The sequence below is a fragment of the Xenopus tropicalis genome, chromosome 6 (genome assembly GCF_000004195.4).
Source record: "Xenopus tropicalis strain Nigerian chromosome 6, UCB_Xtro_10.0, whole genome shotgun sequence".
NCBI classification, from domain to species: Eukaryota; Metazoa; Chordata; class Amphibia; order Anura; family Pipidae; genus Xenopus; species Xenopus tropicalis.
In genome coordinates, this window is record NC_030682.2 from 134,230,848 (window position 1) to 134,252,329 (window position 21,482).

The 21,482-nt window shown below is 40.6% G+C and overlaps 1 protein-coding gene across 1 annotated transcript in view; it reads left to right on the top strand.

The window, feature by feature from the left end:
* The window catches only part of LOC100486915 (fibrocystin-L), a 92,325-nt gene that overhangs the window by 1,382 nt on the left and 69,461 nt on the right, over positions 1–21,482 (top strand). The window contains exons 2-10 of the mRNA XM_031904604.1: positions 7,367–7,450; positions 9,296–9,376; positions 16,439–16,583; positions 17,090–17,198; positions 18,906–18,963; positions 19,497–19,590; positions 20,324–20,377; positions 20,653–20,726; positions 20,805–20,847. Of these exons, the coding sequence (XP_031760464.1) occupies positions 7,402–7,450; positions 9,296–9,376; positions 16,439–16,583; positions 17,090–17,198; positions 18,906–18,963; positions 19,497–19,590; positions 20,324–20,377; positions 20,653–20,726; positions 20,805–20,847 (707 nt within the window). The 5' untranslated portion in view covers positions 7,367–7,401. The remainder of the gene's footprint in view (positions 1–7,366; positions 7,451–9,295; positions 9,377–16,438; positions 16,584–17,089; positions 17,199–18,905; positions 18,964–19,496; positions 19,591–20,323; positions 20,378–20,652; positions 20,727–20,804; positions 20,848–21,482) is intronic.

Sequence of the window (21,482 nt, forward strand, 5' to 3'; positions counted from 1 at the left end):
GTTTTTCCCTGAGGAAGAGCACAGTTCGGTGCTCGAAACGTCGGATTTTTTTCAATAAATACTTTTGTTTTCTCTATAAAGTCCCTGTGTGTGCGGTACTCTGTCTGTCTATATATATATATATATATATATATATATTGAAGAAAAGACCAGCAACACCGGATCTATTGTAAACAATCAATTATATATTGAAAAATACATGAACAGCCAACGTTACGTTTCGGTCCCCGTCGGGACCTTTCTCAAGGCAACCATGCTTTCCAACCATATGACCCATTTATACCCATAGTGACCAAACAAACAGGAAATGACATCAACCATAAAGTGACTATTGCAGTAAAGTGAGCAGTCAATGCTGCAAAGTGATCTGTGCAATAAATAGTAATTGTTGAAATATTAAGAATAAATACAGAACATGATGTTTAAAATATCATAAAACATTAATAAAGTGATATAGTGAAACAACCTGTCTCCTATTTAGTGTGATATATTACTTTACATCGCATAATGTGCAAATTATCTATGTGCATCATAAATTTTTCAAGGTGACCCCCCAATAATACATTATTGGTGTACCCTACTATATATCTCACAGTGTTATCAATACATAATTAAAACCATCATATCCATAAAATCAAATGTACATGAATACGCTACGCTAACTGATCCAGGAAAATTATTTTCCTGATAAATGGGGGCCCCCATTTATATTTAGAATCTCTCTAAAGCAATAATATTACCTAGTCACAAATTATATTATCTTATAGCAAGATGGAACAACCAAAAAAATCACAAAGTTAATGACCATATATACATATATGAGAATATATCAACTTGATCATAATAAACCAAATTTATACAGAAGTATTCACAAAAAACAGTTCAAGGACAGAGAGCTATTCAGACCCCTAGGAGCCACACAGTCCAATTCATACGTCCAAAACGCTTCCCTTTGTAACAAGATGCGGTCAATGTCCCCACCTCTTTGTGAGCCTGAAATACAGTCAATTGGCATACACTTGAATGATGATACTGGATGCCTAGCATGTAACCAATGTTGTGCCACTGGTTGTTTAGATATGTCCTGTTTGCCCTCCTTCTTCACAGGTTTAGGGTCCAAAGCGGCCCTAATAGTGGCCCGGTGCATATTTATCCTTTCTTTCAACTGCCTGCAGGTTTTCCCGCAGTATATTAGCCCACATGGGCATTTAATAATATACACCACATTGCGTGAAACGCACGTAAGCCTGTGTCTAATGGTGTAGGACTTACCAGTGTGTGGATGGTAGAAAGTGTCCCCCGTTATTAAAGTGTTACACATAACGCAATTACCGCACTTAAATACTCCCGTTCTGTTTATATGAGCCTGCGTAAAATACTTGCTTACCGGGTCCGCAGGGGACAAAAGTTCCTTTAGATTCTTATTCCTTTTGTATCCAAACCGGATCCGTTTGCGGTTAATTGCTGTCAGTTCTGCATCAGTTTTAACTATAGGCCAATGCTGTAATATAGATTTTTTAATCAGCGGGGTATGCACATCATAGGTGGTCATATAACATAAAACATCATCATCTGTATCATTATCGCAATCCAATTTATGTCTCAAGGTTGTCTCTCGATCTAATGTTTCAGCCCATGTCTTAGTGTTACCAATCAGTGTAGCAGGGTACCCCCTTTCTAGGAATCTTGTTGCCATGTCATCCAATGCCTTGCGCCTTTCCTCTTGCTTACTTGTTACCCTAACAACCCTCAACATCTGCGATTTGGGCAGTGAATCCAGAAGATGGCGTGGATGGCTGCTAGTGTAGTGCAATAGCGAATTCCTGTCCGTGGGTTTCTGAAATAACCTAGTGTGGAGCTGGTTGTCTATTAAATCTTTGTACACAGTTACGTCCAAAAAATCAATGCTGTGTTTATCCCTGTGTACCGTAAACCTTATACTTGAGGGTACAGTATTTAAATCTTGGACAAATGACAAAAGTTCCTCATCCGGTCCATACCAAAGAAAAAACAGATCGTCTATGTAGCGCCTAAAGTAACCACCGTGTTTACGGAAAAGTGGGTGACTATAAATGTTTCGAGTCTCATACCAATGCATAAAAATGTTGGCATAAGTGGGCGCTACATTAGACCCCATTGCGGTCCCGGCCAGTTGAAGAAAATAATTCTCCTCAAATTTGAAGTAATTATTGTACAAAATAAACTCCAGGAGGGACAAAATGAATTCCACTGGTGGTCCAGTATACCTGGGGTTGTTACTTAAAAAGTCTCTAACTGCATGAATACCTGCATCATGTGGAATGCATGTATATAAGCTATGCACATCCATAGTGACAAAAAGGAAATGCACATAGATAATTTGCACATTATGCGATGTAAAGTAATATATCACACTAAATAGGAGACAGGTTGTTTCACTATATCACTTTATTAATGTTTTATGATATTTTAAACATCATGTTCTGTATTTATTCTTAATATTTCAACAATTACTATTTATTGCACAGATCACTTTGCAGCATTGACTGCTCACTTTACTGCAATAGTCACTTTATGGTTGATGTCATTTCCTGTTTGTTTGGTCACTATGGGTATAAATGGGTCATATGGTTGGAAAGCATGGTTGCCTTGAGAAAGGTCCCGACGGGGACCGAAACGTAACGTTGGCTGTTCATGTATTTTTCAATATATAATTGATTGTTTACAATAGATCCGGTGTTGCTGGTCTTTTCTTCAATATTTAAATTCTTTTACCGTGCACCTGGGATGAGGATTGAAGCGGTGTGCCACCCTTGGTTCGATATATATATATATATATATATGCATATAATAAATACAGGTACGGGATCCCTTATCCGGAAACCTGGTATCCAGAAAGCTCTGAATTACGGAAAGCCTGCCTCCCATAGACTCCATTTTAATCAAATAATTCAGATTTTTAAAATTGATTTCCTTTTTCTCTGAAATAATAAAAGTGCTTTGTATTTGATCACAACTAAGCTATAATTAATCTTTACTGGATGCAAAATAATCCTATTGGTTTTATTTAAAGTTTTATTGATTTCTTAGTAGACTTTAAGGTATGAAGATCCAAATTATGGAAAGACCCCTTATCCGGAATACCCTTGGTCCCGAGCATTCTGGATAACGGGTCCTATACCTGTATTATAAAGAAAAGAAATTCAGCTTCAGCTCCACTTCATCAGCTGCCCCTGCTCCATTTGCCTTTGCACCTCCCATTGCTTTGTCCCATTGCAGCTGCCCTCCATGTAACATCTTTATAATATCTATAAGATTTGTTTGTGCAAATTGAACAAAACATTGATCCCATAGACAGAGACTTACCATAACACTCTGATTAATAAAGATTAAAACAAAATGAAAAAGGCTCAGACAACGTTGATATCAAGGATATTCCTTGCCGTTTTGCCTTTTGACAGAAGTGACGGAATGTATTTCCTGCAGGCAGCATTTCTCAGAGAAAATATTCTTTTGTCAATTACACAGTTTGTCAGCAGCGAATAGAACACTATTCAAACACAGCAGGGATCAGTCTGGAGAGTGTTTGATGCTCAACAAATAATTATATTTTTGTTACTTTTTTTGTTAAACACTAAAATACACAGATTATCCTTTACTGATATAGTGCCGACATATTCCGCGGCGCTTTATACAGATTACACATGATTCCCATCAGTCCCTGCCCCATTAGGATGAACCGATACCCTACAAAGGGTCTGTGAGTTCCCACACGCACTATAATCGAATGGAGGATTTGTAGTTCAACAAGAACGTTTGCTGTAGCCACCTGGTCCTTAATGGTGGTTCCATGCATACAATACACATGGAAAGATATGCAAAAAGAACAGATATTAGTAAAAGTATTATTTGTTATTTTTTTTTTGCCCTTTACAGAGATTATTCATCATTCCAATCAGTCCCTGCCCCAGTGGAGTTTACAATCTAAGGTCCCTATCACATTCCCATCAGTCCCTGCCCCAGTGGAGTTTACAATCTAAGGTCCCTATCACATTCCCATCAGTCCCTGCCCCAGTGGAGCTTACAGTCTAAGGTCCCTATCACATTCCCATCAGTCCCTGCCCCAGTGGAGCTTACAATCTAAGGTCCCTATCACATTCCCATCAGTCCCTGCTCCAGTGGAGCTTACAGTCTAAGGTCCCTATCACATTCCCATCAGTCCCTGCCCCAGTGGAGCTTACAATCTAAGGTCCCTATCACATTCCCATCAGTCCCTGCCCCAGTGGAGCTTACAGTCTAAGGTCCCTATCACATTCCCATCAGTCCCTGCCCCAGTGAGCTTACAATCTAAGGTCCCTATCACATTCCCATCAGTCCCTGCTCCAGTGGAGCTTACAGTCTAAGGTCCCTATCACATTCCCATCAGTCCCTGCCCCAGTGGAGTTTACAATCTAAGGTCCCTATCACATTCCCATCAGTCCCTGCCCCAGTGGAGTTTACAATCTAAGGTCCCTATCACATTCCCATCAGTCCCTGCCCCAGTGGAGCTTACAATCTAAGGTCCCTATCACATTCCCATCAGTCCCTGCTCCAGTGGAGCTTACAGTCTAAGGTCCCTATCACATTCCCATCAGTCCCTGCCCCAGTGGAGCTTACAGTCTAAGGTCCCTATCACATTCCCATCAGTCCCTGCCCCAGTGGAGCTTACAATCTAAGGTCCCTATCACATTCCCATCAGTCCCTGCTCCAGTGGAGCTTACAGTCTAAGGTCCCTATCACATTCCCATCAGTCCCTGCTCCAGTGGAGCTTACAGTCTAAGGTCCCTATCACATTCCCATCAGTCCCTGCCCCAGTGGAGCTTACAGTCTAAGATCCCTATCAGATTTTTCCCGGTGTTCTTCTGGCCCAGTCACTGTGTTAAAGTATTAAAGGAAAACTATACCCCTAAATGACGCATAAACAAGCTCATATGTAAAACCCTGCTTCATCTAAATAAACCATTTGCACAAAAATATACTATTCTAGTAGTATGTATTCCTAAACAGAACACAGCCCCCCCCCCCCCTCCCCTGGGGTAATATGATTCACTGTACAAACAAGCCAAGGCACACATACATGCTAGGCCCCATCAGCCAATGAATGGGCAGCGTTCTGCCTTTTACTCCCACACTACTTCCTGGTACAGGGAGGGGGTTGCTAGGGTCAGTGAGTTATGTTGTTACAATTGTTAATTTGGGTTGATATAGCCGTGTCTCCCCTGTATGTTTTACTCACCGCTACATGTTTGTGTACCTGCTCTGGTCTCTGCAGATACCTTTATCTATTGCTGCAAAGAATCCCCGCCCATACAGTCTCATATAATGAACTCAGTATAAAACATATTCATGGTTTGGGTCAGCAGAAATCCACATCCAATCCAAATTCAAGTAAATCGTGAGTTTTAGAAAAGATACTCATTATTTACATACAGGGCATTATTATGTAGCACACCCGTGAGTGTTGGCTATAAGTGTTTTTGAGCTGTAATAGGCTGTATAGGCCGCAACTGGCAACTCCCTGCAACTCCCGGACCTTGCTGCCCCTTGGGTGGGTGCTTACCCGGTTGTTGTGGATCCACCTGGAGAGGAATTGACCAGGAGACTGGAGGTTGCTGCTTAACCAAATGAACGTATTTATTTATTCCAAACAGTATTCAGTAATGTGATAGGCAGATTCAGGTATCTCTCCACTTTATCCAACCCAGGAGATTGTCTCACTCCAGATAATCTCCCCTCTATGGGAATAAGCTGTGACCTGATCTGTCCACTGTAAGTCCCTGAACTGTGGCAAGTAATGCCACAAGGCAATAACCTCTGATCTCTTTGGAGGGGCTTCAGACTGCCCAACTAAATACCCTATCTACCCTTTCACTCCTAGAGTGACTATTAAATGTCTAACTGATTTATCTAACTGCTCCTGTATCTCACCTCTGAAAGAGGGGAAGTCCCAGGAAGAAAGACCCTCACATTGTGTGTGTAATCCCTTTTTATATAACAGCACACTGCCACCTAGTGGTTGCTACTGAATAACATAGGAAACTCTCTTTTCACACACAAACAGCTAGGACCACCCTTAGGGGTCCATATGCCACAAGACCACCCTCTAGTTTGCCTAAAGAGGAACCCAGTCTAAAGGGCCCAAATCTTGGGGTCCCTACAATTATATTTAAAGGGAAACTTACCGCTAAAACTAAGGACTGCACCTGGTAAAGCACCATAGAAAATACCTGTGCTGGTATCTCTCTGTATATGGGATGAATTTAGGTACAGGTATGGGACCCGTTATCCAGAATGCTTGGGACCAAGGGTATTCCGGATAAGGGGTCTTTCCCTAATTTGGATCTCTATACCTTAAGTCTACTAAAAAAACAATAAAATTTGAAATAAACCCAATAGGATTGTTTTGCATTCTGTAAGGATTAATTATATCTTAGTTGGGATCAAGTACAGGTACTGTTTTATTATTACAGAGAAAAGGGAATCATTTAACCATTAAATAAACCCAATAGGGCTGTTCTGCCCCCAATAAGGGGTAATTATATCTTAGTTGGGATCAAGTACAGGTACTGTTTTATTATTACAGAGAAAAGGGAATCATTTAACCATTAAATAAACCCAATAGGGCTGTTCTGCCCCCAATAAGGGGTAATTATATCTTAGTTGGGATCAAGTACAGGTACTGTTTTATTATTACAGAGAAAAGGGAATCATTTAACCATGAAATAAACCCAATAGGGCTGTTCTGCCCCCAATAAGGGGTAATTATATCTTAGTTGGGATCAAGTACAGGTACTGTTTTATTATTACAGAGAAAAGGGAATCATTTAACCATTAATTAAACCCAATAGGGCTGTTCTGCCCCCAATAAGGGGTAATTATATCTTATTTGGGATCAAGTACAAGGTTCTGTTTTATTATTACAGAAAAAAAATTGAAATAATTTGATTAAAATGGAGTCTATGGGAGATGGCCTTCCCATATATTGGAACTTTTTGGATAATAGGTTTCCGGATAACAGATCACATACCTTAAGGAATATAATCATATTACAATGTGTAATAATGGTAACTAACTGTTCTATGTCTAATTTCAGTAGTATGTTTGTCAGAAGCAACGTGATTTTATAGCAGGACCTACTGTATATTGTTGTTCACCTGCCCTGTATGTATGGGAACACCATAGATCCAATCCTTCTTTTATAAACACTTACCTTATTTTAGGATTTAGTCAGATTAGCAGGAGATTAAGCCAATGAAAGTTAACTCTGTAGAGGAAGCCTTTCACCACGTGGCTACTGAATGAAATAATGTTGCTTTCTAAGTAGAGATTCCTCCTCTTGCCTTTGCAGCCACCGGCTAATGGTGGAGAGAGGCTGCCAGCACAATGATAGAAGCTGTCCTTCTCCTCCTCAGTGCCCTCACCCAAGTCACATGTAAGTATTGGATATTCACTACTTTCTATTAAAGGGATACATAAAGGGGAACTCCACCTTTCAAACCAAAATTTGTTAAAGAGCCCCACACAACACAGAAAGATTATACTTATCGCTGTAATCTGTTCCTTCAAAAAGTATGAATAAACTTTGATTTGACTAAAACATTGATGTTACAAATTGTAACAACTACTTCTCAGCTTACAGACAGCATGCAGGAACTACATAACCCACAATGCATTGCACTGTGATGTTCCTTTCCTTATTGACATCACATGTGCAGGGAAGGATTGGGAGGATGCAGGCTGAAGGCAGGCTGAAGGCAGGCTGAAGGCAGGCTGAAGGCAGGCTGAAGGCAGGCTGAAGGCAGGCTGAAGGCAGGCTGAAGGCAGGCTGAAGGCAGGCGACTACTGTTACATTTTTTTTTGAGTCTCAAAGTAGCCAGCCAGATCAGCAGGGGAACAGGGGGCGGGGCTTAGGTAAAAATCATGAAAAGGCTGCATATTTTTTAACTGAAAAATGCCGCAAAGTTGCTTGAAATTAGGTTTACTTTTCAGAAGATTAAGTTATGTTTGGGTACAGAGATGCTTTCAGCTGCAATGGCTTCATTCCTGCATGGGAATTGTGATTTTTTTCCCCCGTCTGTATCCATCCCTTCTCTCTGAATATCTCTCCAAAACACATTGGGCCTGATTCACTAAAGTGCCATAAAACGTGCGCTATTTATAGCATGCGGTAAAAATTTTATCGCATCTTAATTTTCGCGATTTTTCGCACGATTCACTATAAGCATACTTGCGCTATTTTACGCACGATATTGCATGCGTTATTTAACTCGCGAAGACTATTTCAATGCGGTATTTGCCGGTACATGCGCTAAATTACACACGCGAATAGTCGCCGCATATGAATAGTAGCTTAGAAATAGGTGTATAAAAATTGTCGCCGCATATAAATGGTGTATATAAATATTAGCCACATATAAATGGTAGCATATAAATGGCAGCATATAAATAGTAGATGCTTATAAATAGTAGCCACTAGTGATGAGCGAATGTGTTCTGGTTTCTTTAGTGAAAAATTAGCAAATCTTTCGAAAAATCCACGAAACGGCAAAAATGTTGTGCGGGCAAAAAAATTGTTGCTGTGACTATTATTTTTTGATGCTTGTATAAATTTTTGGACGTGCAGTGAATTTTTGCGTGGCGAATTTTTTCATGCGTTTTGCCATTGGCGGATTGTTTTGCGAACGCATGAAAAAATCCGCCGCGGAAAAATTCAATGCACGTCCAAAAATTAGCTGCAAATCCATGCCTGGCGAAACATTTCATCACTTGTAGCCAAATAGAAATAGTCGCGCAAATGAACGCACGCCATGTTAGCCATACACGCCAATACTTGCGGAAAATTACTGTATAAAAAATATGAACATTTCGCTGCAAACTGGCAGCTGCGTCACTCTGGGGGAAACACAGACTTGAATAAATAACACTGTAAGTCCATATTTTATTGCCAAAAGCTCATTTACTGTACTTTTCTATAATTATCGCCTGCCTGTAGTAGGTGTTAATTTTCGCATAGCCGAATGTGATATTTAGCGCGCCTAAGTTATAGTGAATCATGCGATCGTATTCTTTTCAGCGCGGAAATTAACGCATGCGGTAAAACTAGCGCGAGAAATACCGCATGTGAAAATAGCGACTTATAGCACGCGATAATACTATGGTGAACCGCGCGCTAATTATCGCGACTTATTTAACGCAAAAAAGCGTGCGATAAATCTTATTTCACGTCAGTGAATCGGGCCCATTGTATCTTATCTCCTTTATTTTATCTCCTTTTCAGATGGACAGCTGAGGGTGAATGGAATTTCTCCAAACTCTGGGAGTCTCAACGGTGCAACCAGGATCACAATACTAGGGCAGGGTGGGTAATGGAAAATGTTTATTTCTTTGTTCGCAAGCATCGAAATCTTATATACACTTGTGTATCCACTTAATACATCGGTTATGTGTATCCACTTGTTTCAGTCCTTTTATTTATTTACCTTTGTTTCCTTATCCTTTCCAACACACTAGTAATCAGCCATACTGGGTAATATCCCATCTGATTTTGCACTTATGTTTCTTATGTTGCTCATTGGTATATACTATTTGTATATACGTTTTACATTTTGGCGCCATTTTTTTGCACTAGGGTTCTTAAGGGGTGTGTATGCACTTTTGTCTTTTGGTTTGTCCCTGAGGAAGAGCACAGTTTGGTGCTCGAAACGTCGGATCTCTTTCAATAAACCTTTTTTGTGTTTTCATAAAGTCCCTACGTGTGCGGTACTCTGCTTGCTTATTGGTATTTTTCTGACCAGCACCGGGGGCATTTGTTTGCTTGACGGGTGTGCTCCTCTTTGTTCCTGTATATATATATATATATATATATATACACATACACAGTGGCTTGCAAAAGTATTCGGCCCCCTTGAACTTTTCCACATTTTGTCACATTACAGCCACAAATATGAATCAATTTTATTGGAATTCCACGTGAAAGACCAATACAAAGTGGTGTACACGTGAGAAGTGGAATGAAAATCATACATGATTCCAAACATTTTTTACATATAAATAACTGCAAAGTGGGGTGTGCGTAATTATTCATCCCCCTTTAGTCTGAGTGCAGTCAGTTGCCCATAGACATTGCCTGATGAGTGCTAATGACTAAATAGAGTGCACCTGTGTGTAATCTAATGTCAGTACAAATACAGCTGCTCTGTGACGGCCTCAGAGGTTGTCTAAGAGAATATTGGGAGCAACAACACCATGAAGTCCAAAGAACACACCAGGCAGGTCAGGGATAAAGTTATTGAGAAATTTAGTTTCAATCATTTTTATTGGGATTTTTTAAACATTATAGCCAAATAAAGGCATTAAAATATTTTCAAACATTAATATTTACATTATGCAGAAAAATAATCTGCAGTACAAATAATAACAGCCGTTGAAAACTTATACATTCAGTATTGGTCAACATATGATAAAATATGATATAATATAATTTAATATTGTTGGTTAAGAAATTTGTTATGTACACGTATATTTATACCCGTATACTAATCACGCGTTGAAAACGTGCAAAACACGTATAAACTGACACTACTGAGATTCTAGGGGTCGCATCCATCTAAGGATTGATTGAACATAGTCAAGCTGTATCATTAAGAAATTTTGCTTCACCAAAAATATAGAGCAATATTTTACTATAATAAATTGATATATTCCAATAAGGAAGTATACATATAGTAAAAACTATAAGTTATTGAGAAATTTAAAGCAGGCTTAGGCTACAAAAAGATTTCCAAAGCCTTGAACATCCCACGGAGCACTGTTCAAGCGATCATTCAGAAATGGAAGGAGTATGGCACAACTGTAAACCTACCAAGACAAGGCCGTCCACCTAAACTCACAGGCCGAACAAGGAGAGCGCTGATCAGAAATGCAGCCAAGAGGCCCATGGTGACTCTGGACGAGCTGCAGAGATCTACAGCTCAGGTGGGGGAATCTGTCCATAGGACAACTATTAGTCGTGCACTGCACAAAGTTGGCCTTTATGGAAGAGTGGCAAGAAGAAAGCCATTGTTAACAGAAAACCATAAGAAGTCCCATTTGCAGTTTGCCACAAGCCATGTGGGGGACACAGCAAACATGTGGAAGAAGGTGCTCTGGTCAGATGAGACCAAAATGAAACTTTTTGGCCAAAATGCAAAACGCTATGTGTGGCGGAAAACCAACACTGCACATCACTCTGAACACACCATCCCCACTGTCACATATGGGGGGGCAGCATCATGCTCTGGGGGGGCTTCTCTTCAGCAGGGACAGGGAAGCTGGTCAGAGTTGATGGGAAGATGGATGGAGCCAAATACATAGTTACATAGTTACATATGGTTGAAAAAAGACCAGTGTCCATCAAGTTCAACCCATCCAAGTAAACCCAGCACACTTAACCCACACCTACCAATCTATACACTCACATACATACACTATATATACAACCACTAGTACTAACTGTAGATATTAGTATCACAATAGCCTTGGATATTCTGATTGATCAAGAACTCATCCAGGCCCCTCTTAAAGGCATTAACAGAATCTGCCATTACCACATCACTAGGAAGGGCATTCCATAACCTCACTGCCCTCACCGTGTGGAACCCCCTACGCTGCTTCAAATGGAAGCTCCTTTCCTCTAATCTAAAGGGGTGACCTCTGGTGCGCTGATTGTTTTTATGGGAAAAAAGAACATCCCCCAACTGCCTATAATCCCCTCTAATGTACTTGTACAGAGTAATCATGTCCCCTCGCAAGCGCCTCTTTTCCAGAGAAAACAACCCCAACCTCGACAGTCTCACCTCATAGCTTAAATCTTCCATCCCCTTAACCAGTTTAGTTGCAGTCTCTGCACTTTCTCCAGCTCATTAATATCCTTCTTAAGGACTGGAGCCCAAAACTGCACTGCATACTCAAGGTGAGGCCTTACCAGGGACCTATAAAGGGGAAAAATTATGTTCTCATCCCTTGAGTCAATGCCCTTTTTTATACAAGACAGCACTTTATTTGCTTTAGTAGCCACAGAATGACACTGCCTGGAATTAGACAACTTGTTATCAACAAAAACCCCTAGATCCTTCTCCATTAAGGAAACCCCCAACACACTACCATTCAGTAGATAGTTTGCGTTTATATTATTTCTACCAAAGTGCATAACTTTGCACTTATCAACATTGAACCTCATTTTCCAGTTTGCTGCCCAGTTATCTAATTTTGTCAAATCGCTCTGCAAAGCGGCAGCATCCTGCATGGAACTTATAGTTTTGCACAATTTAGTGTCATCAGCAAAAATAGAAACAGTACTGTCTATGCCCACCTCCAGGTCATTAATAAACAAGTTAAACAGCAAAGGCCCAAGGACTGACCCCTGCGGTACTCCACTAACCACACTGGTCCAATTAGAAAATGTTCCATTTACAACCACTCTTTGTACTCTATCCTTCAGCCAGTTCTCTATCCAATTACAAATATTATGTTCTAGGCCAATATTCCTTAATTTGATCATTAACCTTCTGTGAGGTACTGTATCAAACGCTTTAGCAAAGTCCAAGTAGATGACATCAACTGCCATTCCAGCATCAAGGTTCCTGCTCACCTCCTCATAAAAGGCGACTAAATTAGTCTGGCAAGATCTGTTACGCATAAAACCATGCTGGCACAAACTAATAGTATTGTGAACTGCAATGTATTCAAGTACCCTATCCCTTATTACCCCTTCCAAAAGTTTTCCTACTACTGATGTCAGACTAACAGGCCTATAGTTTTCAGGCTGAGAACGGGATCCCTTTTTAAATAACGGCACCACATTAGCAATCCGCCAGTCTCTTGGCACCATGCCAGACCTCAATGAATCCTGAAAAATTAAATGAAGAGGTTTGGCAATCACAGCGCTCAGCTCATTTAATACCTTGGGATGAATCCCATCCGGCCCTGGACCTTTGTTTACCTTTACATGTTCAAGTCTCTTTTGAATTTCCTCCCGAGTGACCCATGCGTCAGTAGCTAAATTACTAGAACTGGGCATATTACAAGGGAAGCCTTCATTATCTGGCTCCTCAGATGTATAGACAGATGAAAAATAAGAGTTCAAAATTTCAGCTTTTTCCCCATTCTCATCAACCAACTTACCCCCCCGTGATAATAAAGTTCCCACCCCTTCTTGCTTCATTTTTTTACTATTCACATAATTAAAAAATAATTTAGGATTCTTTTTACTCCTAGCTGCAATATCCCTTTCCATCTCTATTTTAGCTTGCCTGATAGCTTTTTTGCTGCTTTATTTGCTTCCTTGTACCTGATGAAAGTTTCTGCTGTCCCAGCTAACTTGAATGCCCTAAAAGCACGTTTTTTCTTACCAACCTCGACAATAACACTTTTATTCAGCCATAAAGGTTTTGCTTTGCGATGCCTCTCCTTGCTTACTAGGGGGATATACTGTTGTGTATACCTACAAAGCAATGTTTTAAAGATGTTCCATTTTCCTTCTGTGTCTAACCCCATGAAAAGCCTTTCCCAGTTGACACATTGCAGTGATGCCCTTATACTGGCAAAGTCTGCACGTCTAAAATTGAGTGTTTTAGTTACTCCCTTATAGAGCTGTCTCTGCAGCATTATCTCAAAGGAGACCATGTTGTGATCACTGTTCCCCAAATGCTCACCCACACAAATGTTAGAGATGAGTTCATTATTATTAGATATCACCAGGTCCAAAATAGCGTCATTCCTAGTGGGTTCTTGAACTGCCTGAAATAAAAAGTTGTCATTTAGCATATTTACAAACCTACTAGCTTTTTCTGACTTAGCCACCCCATTACTCCAGTCAATGTCCGGATAATTAAAGTCCCCCATAATAACAACTTGACCTAGTTTTGAAGCCTCCTCCATTTGCAACAATAGTTGGGCCTCATCCCCCTCATCTATACGGGGTGGTTTATAGCATACACCAATGATCATTTTCTTTGTGACCTTCAGCCCTACTGAAATTTCTACCCAAAGAGATTCGACGTTTTCATTGGTAATGTCTTTATTACATGGCTTTAAGTCTGACTTTACGTAAAGACAAACCCCTCCACCCTTTTTAATCTCTCTGTCCCTCCTAAAAAGTGTATAACCATTTAAATTCGCAGCCCAGTCGCATTTATCATCCCACCAGGTCTCAGTGATACCTATTAAATCATAATTTTCAATACATGCAATAGCCTGCAGCTCCCCTAATTTACCCGACAAGCTACGTGCATTAGCCAGCATGCAGCGGAGATTATTACTTCTCCCTCTGATGTTTACATTAGCTAAGGGAGAATTAGAGCTAAGGCAATTATGAGACTGCTTTCCTTGTAACGGAAGCTCCTTATCTGATAAACTATATGCCCCCCTCACTCCTCCCCCACAACCCTTTGCTAGTCCCCCTACTCCGTCTACACTAATTTTCCCATGGAATTCTAGCTCACCCACCCCCCCCTTGTCTAGTTTAAACACTCCTCCAACCTCTTAACCATTCTCTCCCCTAGCACAGCAGACCCCCTTCCATTGAGGTGCAATCCGTCAGGGCTGTATAGATTGTACCCCAAGGAAAAGTCAGCCCAGTGCTCTAGGAATCCAAACCCTTCCTTCCTACACCAAGACTTTAGCCACGCATTTAGCTCCCTAAGCTCCCGCTGTCTCCCTAAACTTGCACGTGGCACCGGCAAAATTTCCGAAAAAATGACATTGGAGGCCTAATCTTAGAGCCTAGATCCCTGAACTCACTCTTTAAAGTCCCCCACCTACCGTTCATTTTGTCGTTAGTACCGATATGTACCAAGACAGCCGGGTCATGCCCAGCCCCTCCCAATAATGTGTCAACCCGATCAACCACATGCCGAACCCTGGCACCAGGAAGACAGCAAACTGTCCGGTTGAAGCGATCCGCTTGACAGATTACCCTGTCCACTTTCCTAATGATCAAATCCCCTATAACCACCATCTGTTTAGGCCTAGCTCTGCTCTCCTCCCCACCACTACTAGTGAAACTGGTCTCCCGGCTGTTAGAGAGATCAGCCTCACCTAGAACCGCCAATCCAGAGTTCACACTCCCATCTTCTTCACACAATCTGGCAAATCTGTTGGGATGTGCAAACCCTGGAGCAGCCTCCCTTTTCCTTTTCCCCACACTAGATTTTCTAACTGTCACCCAGCTTACTGCCCTATCATCCTTTTGCTGCTCCCCTCCCCCCCTACTATCTGACCCCACTAGTTCTTGTTCAGTTAACAAGAGACCCCTCTCAAGATTGTTGATTGAACGCAGTGTTGCGACGTGTTCCTCTAGGACTCTAACGCGAGCCTCTAAAGTGGCAATTCGCTCACATCTACAACAGAGGTATGCACTTTGGAACTGTTGTTCCACAACTGCATACATGTGGCAGGCTGTGCACTGTGTCAGACCTTCAATGTTGCTACAACTCATTCTCCCAGTTACAAGAACAGTTAAACAAAAAAAAAAAAAGGTGTAAGGACTTGTAGTAAATACCTTGTTTTACCTTGTTTTTAACTCCCTTAGTGTTTAACTCCCTGAGTTTATAACTCCAATTACAGAGCCCCCACTTCAAGAGCAATCACTTACAGAGCACCTACCACCAGAGCAAGCTCCACTGGAGTGCCTGTGGTTCTATTTATGCAGTCTGTAAAGGTGAACTAATCAAACCCCACCCTCCTCAAGCTGAGGGTAACCTGCTGTAAGCCTATGGATCCCACAAACTTTGTAAATTAGCTCCCAAAACAACAATTACTTATGAAAAAAATAAATAAAACCCAACAGTTAAAAAAACACAATGGTTTTGATAAAGTTAGTAAAGAATACTTATCCCTTTTTAGTTGAAATGAAAGCAAGTTGATTCAACCAGCCACCAGCCTGTTTTGCAGATATAGGACACAAGTAGTAATTAAAGGGCAAGGTAAGATGTTTCCAGAGGCTTTATGTGTGTTTTTTATTTCCCTTACTGACACCAGTCCCATCTACACCTTTCCTATGTATATGGCACTAAACCCTAACATTTTTATCTGGCCACATTTAGTGGAAGCCTACTAGTTGATCTGGGGCTTGTTTGTGCCTGGCTCAAATCCTGACTGCTTATCCTGCCCAAAGCCTTTACCACTATGGGCCATATTGTCAGATTTGCTTTAGCCCTGTCTATAAGAGAAAAGGGATTGTTTTACATGCAGTAGTGATAAACGTCATTTTGTTCAGGGGCCACACTGTGCCCCAGTCTGCCAGCGTGCCCCCATTCTCTACAGCATAAATAGGGCACTAGGTTCAAATGGAGACATTCCATCACCTTATGCAATAAGCGTTGTATAGTCCATATCTAGGGGAAGTCGAGAAACTGATTCCCTCATACTTTCTCCCCTGCAGGCTTTGCTGACGCAAACCAGTTTGATTACGGAGATGGGAACGCTGCCCTGGGAAATAGCGTCCAACTGGTGTCGGCCACCTTGTCCATTCCCTGTGACGTGGAGAAAGATGCAAGCCATGCAGGCCAAATAACCTGCTACACTAGGTATGTTGTTCCTACTCATATCCTATGGTTATATTGTGAATAAAGTGCCCCCTTTTGAACAATATAAGGATATTATAAGTCACCGAGGAGTTCCATAACCTGTTCAAAAGCACAAGGGGAAAGGCAGGGTGCTTTTATACAGGTCATGGAAATCCAAGAAGACCTCTAATATCCTCATAATTTTCAACAGGGGGTACATTATTTATTATAATACAAAAGTTTCAGAGAGTCATATGACAGAAATAACATCACTAAGCACTGATTATAACGGATGACATCACTAAGCACTGTTTATATTTCATGGTTTTGTACATTATAACTGTATAATTCACAAAAGCCTCTGATAACCTGTAAAACCTTATAAACAGTGCTTAGTGATGCCATCAATTGTTTTCAGCCTTGTGCCTTTATTTTGTCATGGAGCTTCTAATATCCTTATATTTTACAACAGGGGGTACATATTCTCTCTTCATATAACACAATAACCATCACTTGCTCTGTTTCAGGCCAATGCCGGCTGACAGTTATCTCATAAGAGTGAGTGTAGATGGAGTTCCTGTGCCAGACAGTAACATTTGCTATGGCAATCTCCAAAGCGGGAACTGCAGATTCACGGTATGTACAGTCAAATCAATGGCAATTAAAAAAAAAAAGGAAATTGTCACCATGTTTTCCTAGTGATTAAATGTTGTTGGTTTATTTTTATTTTTTATAATTCTTATTGACAAATTAGTAAACTATTTAAATTCTAAAAAATAAAAAGTTACTTTTAGGAGGGTTTGGATTTGGCCAGATCCCAAGTGCTTGGTGATAGCCATGTGGCTTTCAAAGTACACAACAACGGAAGGTGGAATAGATTTTTTTAGAGAATGCTATTCTTTGGGTCCAGATCTGGTTCTGTAATTGCCCAAATCCTTTGGCAGATTTCAGTATTTGCCCAAATCCAAAAAAATATGGTTTATGGGGCAACCCTAAGAAACACTGCAAAGTTTCATACCATTACCCATGTGTGGGTCCTGCCAATCACAAGCAATCACACTAACATGGATATCAGTCAGTTTGGGAATGGGCCAGAGCATGGTACCCATGGGCAGATGAGGAAATTAATTAAAACCACAGCTCCTCTTTACTTTACACTGATCCCATTATTTGTGGCCGTTGCACCCATACATGTGTGGTATCTCATACTCTCTCCGTCCCATGGTCTAATCAGTAAGAACAGGGCCGGAACTAGGGGTAGGCAGAAGAGGCAGCTGCCTAGGGCGCAACGATTGAGGGGCGCCAGGCAATGAGCGGCGGAGGCAATGACCGATCTAATCGTCCCGCTCCTGTGCTTTGGCGCGCATGCGCCGTTCGGGGGGGGGGGGGCGGGGAGGTGGGCGTAGTTGGCCAACCGGGTTGCCTAGGGTAAGAAAGTGTAGCAGATCCTTACAGGCAAGGCCACCCAGAATGGCACTTTCTGATTTAGCTATCTCCATCCAGGAGTTGGAAAACCTCACACCAATTAGCTAAGACACTGAGTGTGATGGGCCATATTGGACATCAAGACTCAGAGTTTGCTGGAATGCTTATGGGAAACACCACCTGAATTGTCTTAAGTGACACGTGCCCATCTATCTTTAGGCACAGTGGGGCACTGCAGGGTAATTCTGTAGATCTTCACTTGAAGCTGAAAATCCTACATTTGGCAACCCCCTTAATGTGGCCATGCATGCACAGGTTTAATCAGTTAGTTCAGCGCGTATCTGCCCTACAGCCATTTGGGCATGCATGGCATGCTTGGATAGGCTTGCAATCCTTAAATCTCTCAGAATAGAAGCATTTATCTGATGATATCCCTTATTAGCAGGTGTAGATTTGAAGGCGAGAGACCACTGTCCAAACAAACAGATCACTGCTCAACTGTGTGGTTAGCCCAATCAGACCAAGCACAAGATCATTTTTATAGACACAGGGACATTAGATCCCTTTTGAGGCATAACAGAACGTACACCCCTACCACCACTACCATCACCTCCACACTGTGGCCTGGACGCCCCCCTCCTTGTCTTCTCCACCAACTTCCAGCTAAACTTTATTAGTATTACGGTATATTATTATTATTATTAATAATAATAACATGTATTTTTTTATGTATGGTGGGTGGTGAATTCCCAAACCACGCTGGTCTGATCTGGACCTTCCCTTTTAATATGGGGAATCAGTTGCTACTTTTATTCTGGATGTAACAGAATAACTTTACTATGCATAAGAATTTAATACATAATTCTAAGAAAATGTAAAAAATGACCTAACAAACTCAATGTTCTGTTCTGTTTCCAGGCCCATATGTACTACACCCCTGTTATAAACACTATAACCCCATTCTCTGGAACTCCAGGTACTTCAATTAAATATGGAGGTTGTAAGTTTATGTACAGTGCAGTGTAGCGTATATGTACAATGCAGTTACCAATAGCAACCAATCATTACTCAGTTTTGTCAAGTGTACTATAAGATATTAATTACAAGCAGAAGCCTGATTGGTTGCTATGGGAATGGCATGGTGCACTTTAGCAACAATGCTGGGTAAGATATTTGATGTATTCATTTACAAATTCAAATTTCAAAAGAAAAACTATTATGGGGAAAAAAATGCAAAAATTAAAAAAAAAAAATCAGCTAAATTTAGCATCATTATATGCAGTCATATTTATGATATTAGTTATTACAATTGACACAGATAATGAGATAAAACCTGTAATCATAAAATGTTGATATTAAGGTAATACCCGCCTCCAAGTATTGTGAGGGTCCAGCCTGAAGTTAAGGGGTCCAGGAGGTAGCCAATGGCATGCATGCAGCCAATTTCAGAAGCAAAGTGTTCATATTTGTGATACACATGAATTCTCATATAATTGTCTGTAATTGCAGGTGCAATGATAACAATCAGAGGAAAAACCTTTACCAATGTGTATGGCAGCAACACAGCTCTGAGCTCCAACTCCAGAAATGTCAGGGTATTAAGGTAGGAAAATAATTGTCCACCCAGCAGTAACCTGTGCGCTCACAGACGTTCTTTATCCATACATTTATGGACTGGAGGGGAGAACTCAAAAACAGGGGGGACTGCCCAGGGCTCCACACCAAGTGGGGCTTCTAAGGGTGCAGTAGTTGTAGTTGGGTCCCTTAATGCATTGGTATATGGTCAGTGGAAACAGACAACCCTATACAGTCACAAGTCATAGACCATATAGTGGTGTTGGCTTTAGACTGCAGCCTCTCCCTAACTCATGTCTATAAATGTAATATTCTATTGATATGTAAATAGTTCTTCTAAGTTTGAATGGAATGGATATTCAGATTGAATTAACAACAAGGGGGTTAAGGGCCGATTGATCCAAGGTACCAGGTTTTAACATCAGGGACTAACATGTCTGAAGGCAACTTAGGCCTAATCTTTCTGCTTTATAGGTCTTTTATTTACGCCAGGAAGTAGCCACTTGAGTTCCAGGCACTACAGCCCCCCATGTATGCAGAGAAACTACTATAACTTTTTAAAATTGAAGTAACTTCAACTTTGAAATTGACTTGCTCCCAAAACCACACTAAACGACATACAATTTACTACTTTCAGCCACAGATAAACCCATGGTATATTAATGGCAATGTCAACCATAGTTAATACTGAATTAATGGTCAATGTACACATTATTCCATTTATATTTTCACTTATCTTAACATTTTCTGTTATTTTACAGGGTTTATGGTGGGGGAATGCCCTGTAACTTGCTGATACCAAAGTCTGATACCTTGTAAGTAACTTATACCTTGTATATCTTGAACATGTCTTCCTTTTTGAGTGAACCTGCGGATCAAAACAACTGGCATTGAAATCAAAAGGGAGCAATTTGCTGTATTTTTTTTTCCTGCCATGGATAACGGGTTTCCAGATAACAGATCCCATACCTGTGCCAGAATACCTTGAAACAATAAAGAGAGCTGGATCAAGTGCAAATTAATTGGCTATATATAAATATACACTTATATTACACAACCCAAAGAATTATATGGTTCTGTGTATTACCAGGTACAGACTACAACTTGACAGCACCAACAGTGATATGGGCACACTGACCTGTCGGTATTCTGGAACATATGTTGGTAAGTTCACATCTATACATTTTTTTTGTCTTCACATTTAGGTATTATTTTGTAATGAAACTCTTTTCCCGTTTGCAGGTCATCTCAATATCAGCTTTATTTTGGACAGCAATTATGGACGGTACGTGATAATGACGGCTGTGTGTCACTTTTAGCTGAATTTCAAGGACCGTCTAGATAGGTGATATGAATGAAATTCAACTGGGAATTTTATGGCGAAGCGAAACGGGACAGATTCACTCATCACTATATAGGGGTTATATAATAAAAGTTCCAAAGTTTGCCCAGGAGCAGTAACCTATAGCAACCAATCAGCAGCTAGAATTTACTGGTCACCTTTTTAAAATCGAACATCTTATTAGTTGCTATGGGCAAACTGAGCTCCTTTTATTACATATGGGGTATGTGTTTTATAGTTTACCCAAACTACAAGGGCTTCACTTCCACACCATAATCTGCCAGAGTTCCTTGTAGACTAATCAGCTGGTAACTGGCATATTGAGCCTATGAAGTGCTGGGTAAGCATGAAACGCATTAGGCTTTGTATTTGGGGTTTAAGTAGATTTTAATGGATTGAAATACACTAAAAAAAAATTTAACTTTCTTATTTGTGCAAGAATATATATTTAATGTACCCTTTTTTCCTTTATTGGCCACTAGAGGGTATTCCTGCACAGCTTTATGACTTGAGCTTATAATATATAATATACTGTATATTTCATGATGTCCCTGTTACTGGCTTTATTTGTCATTCTA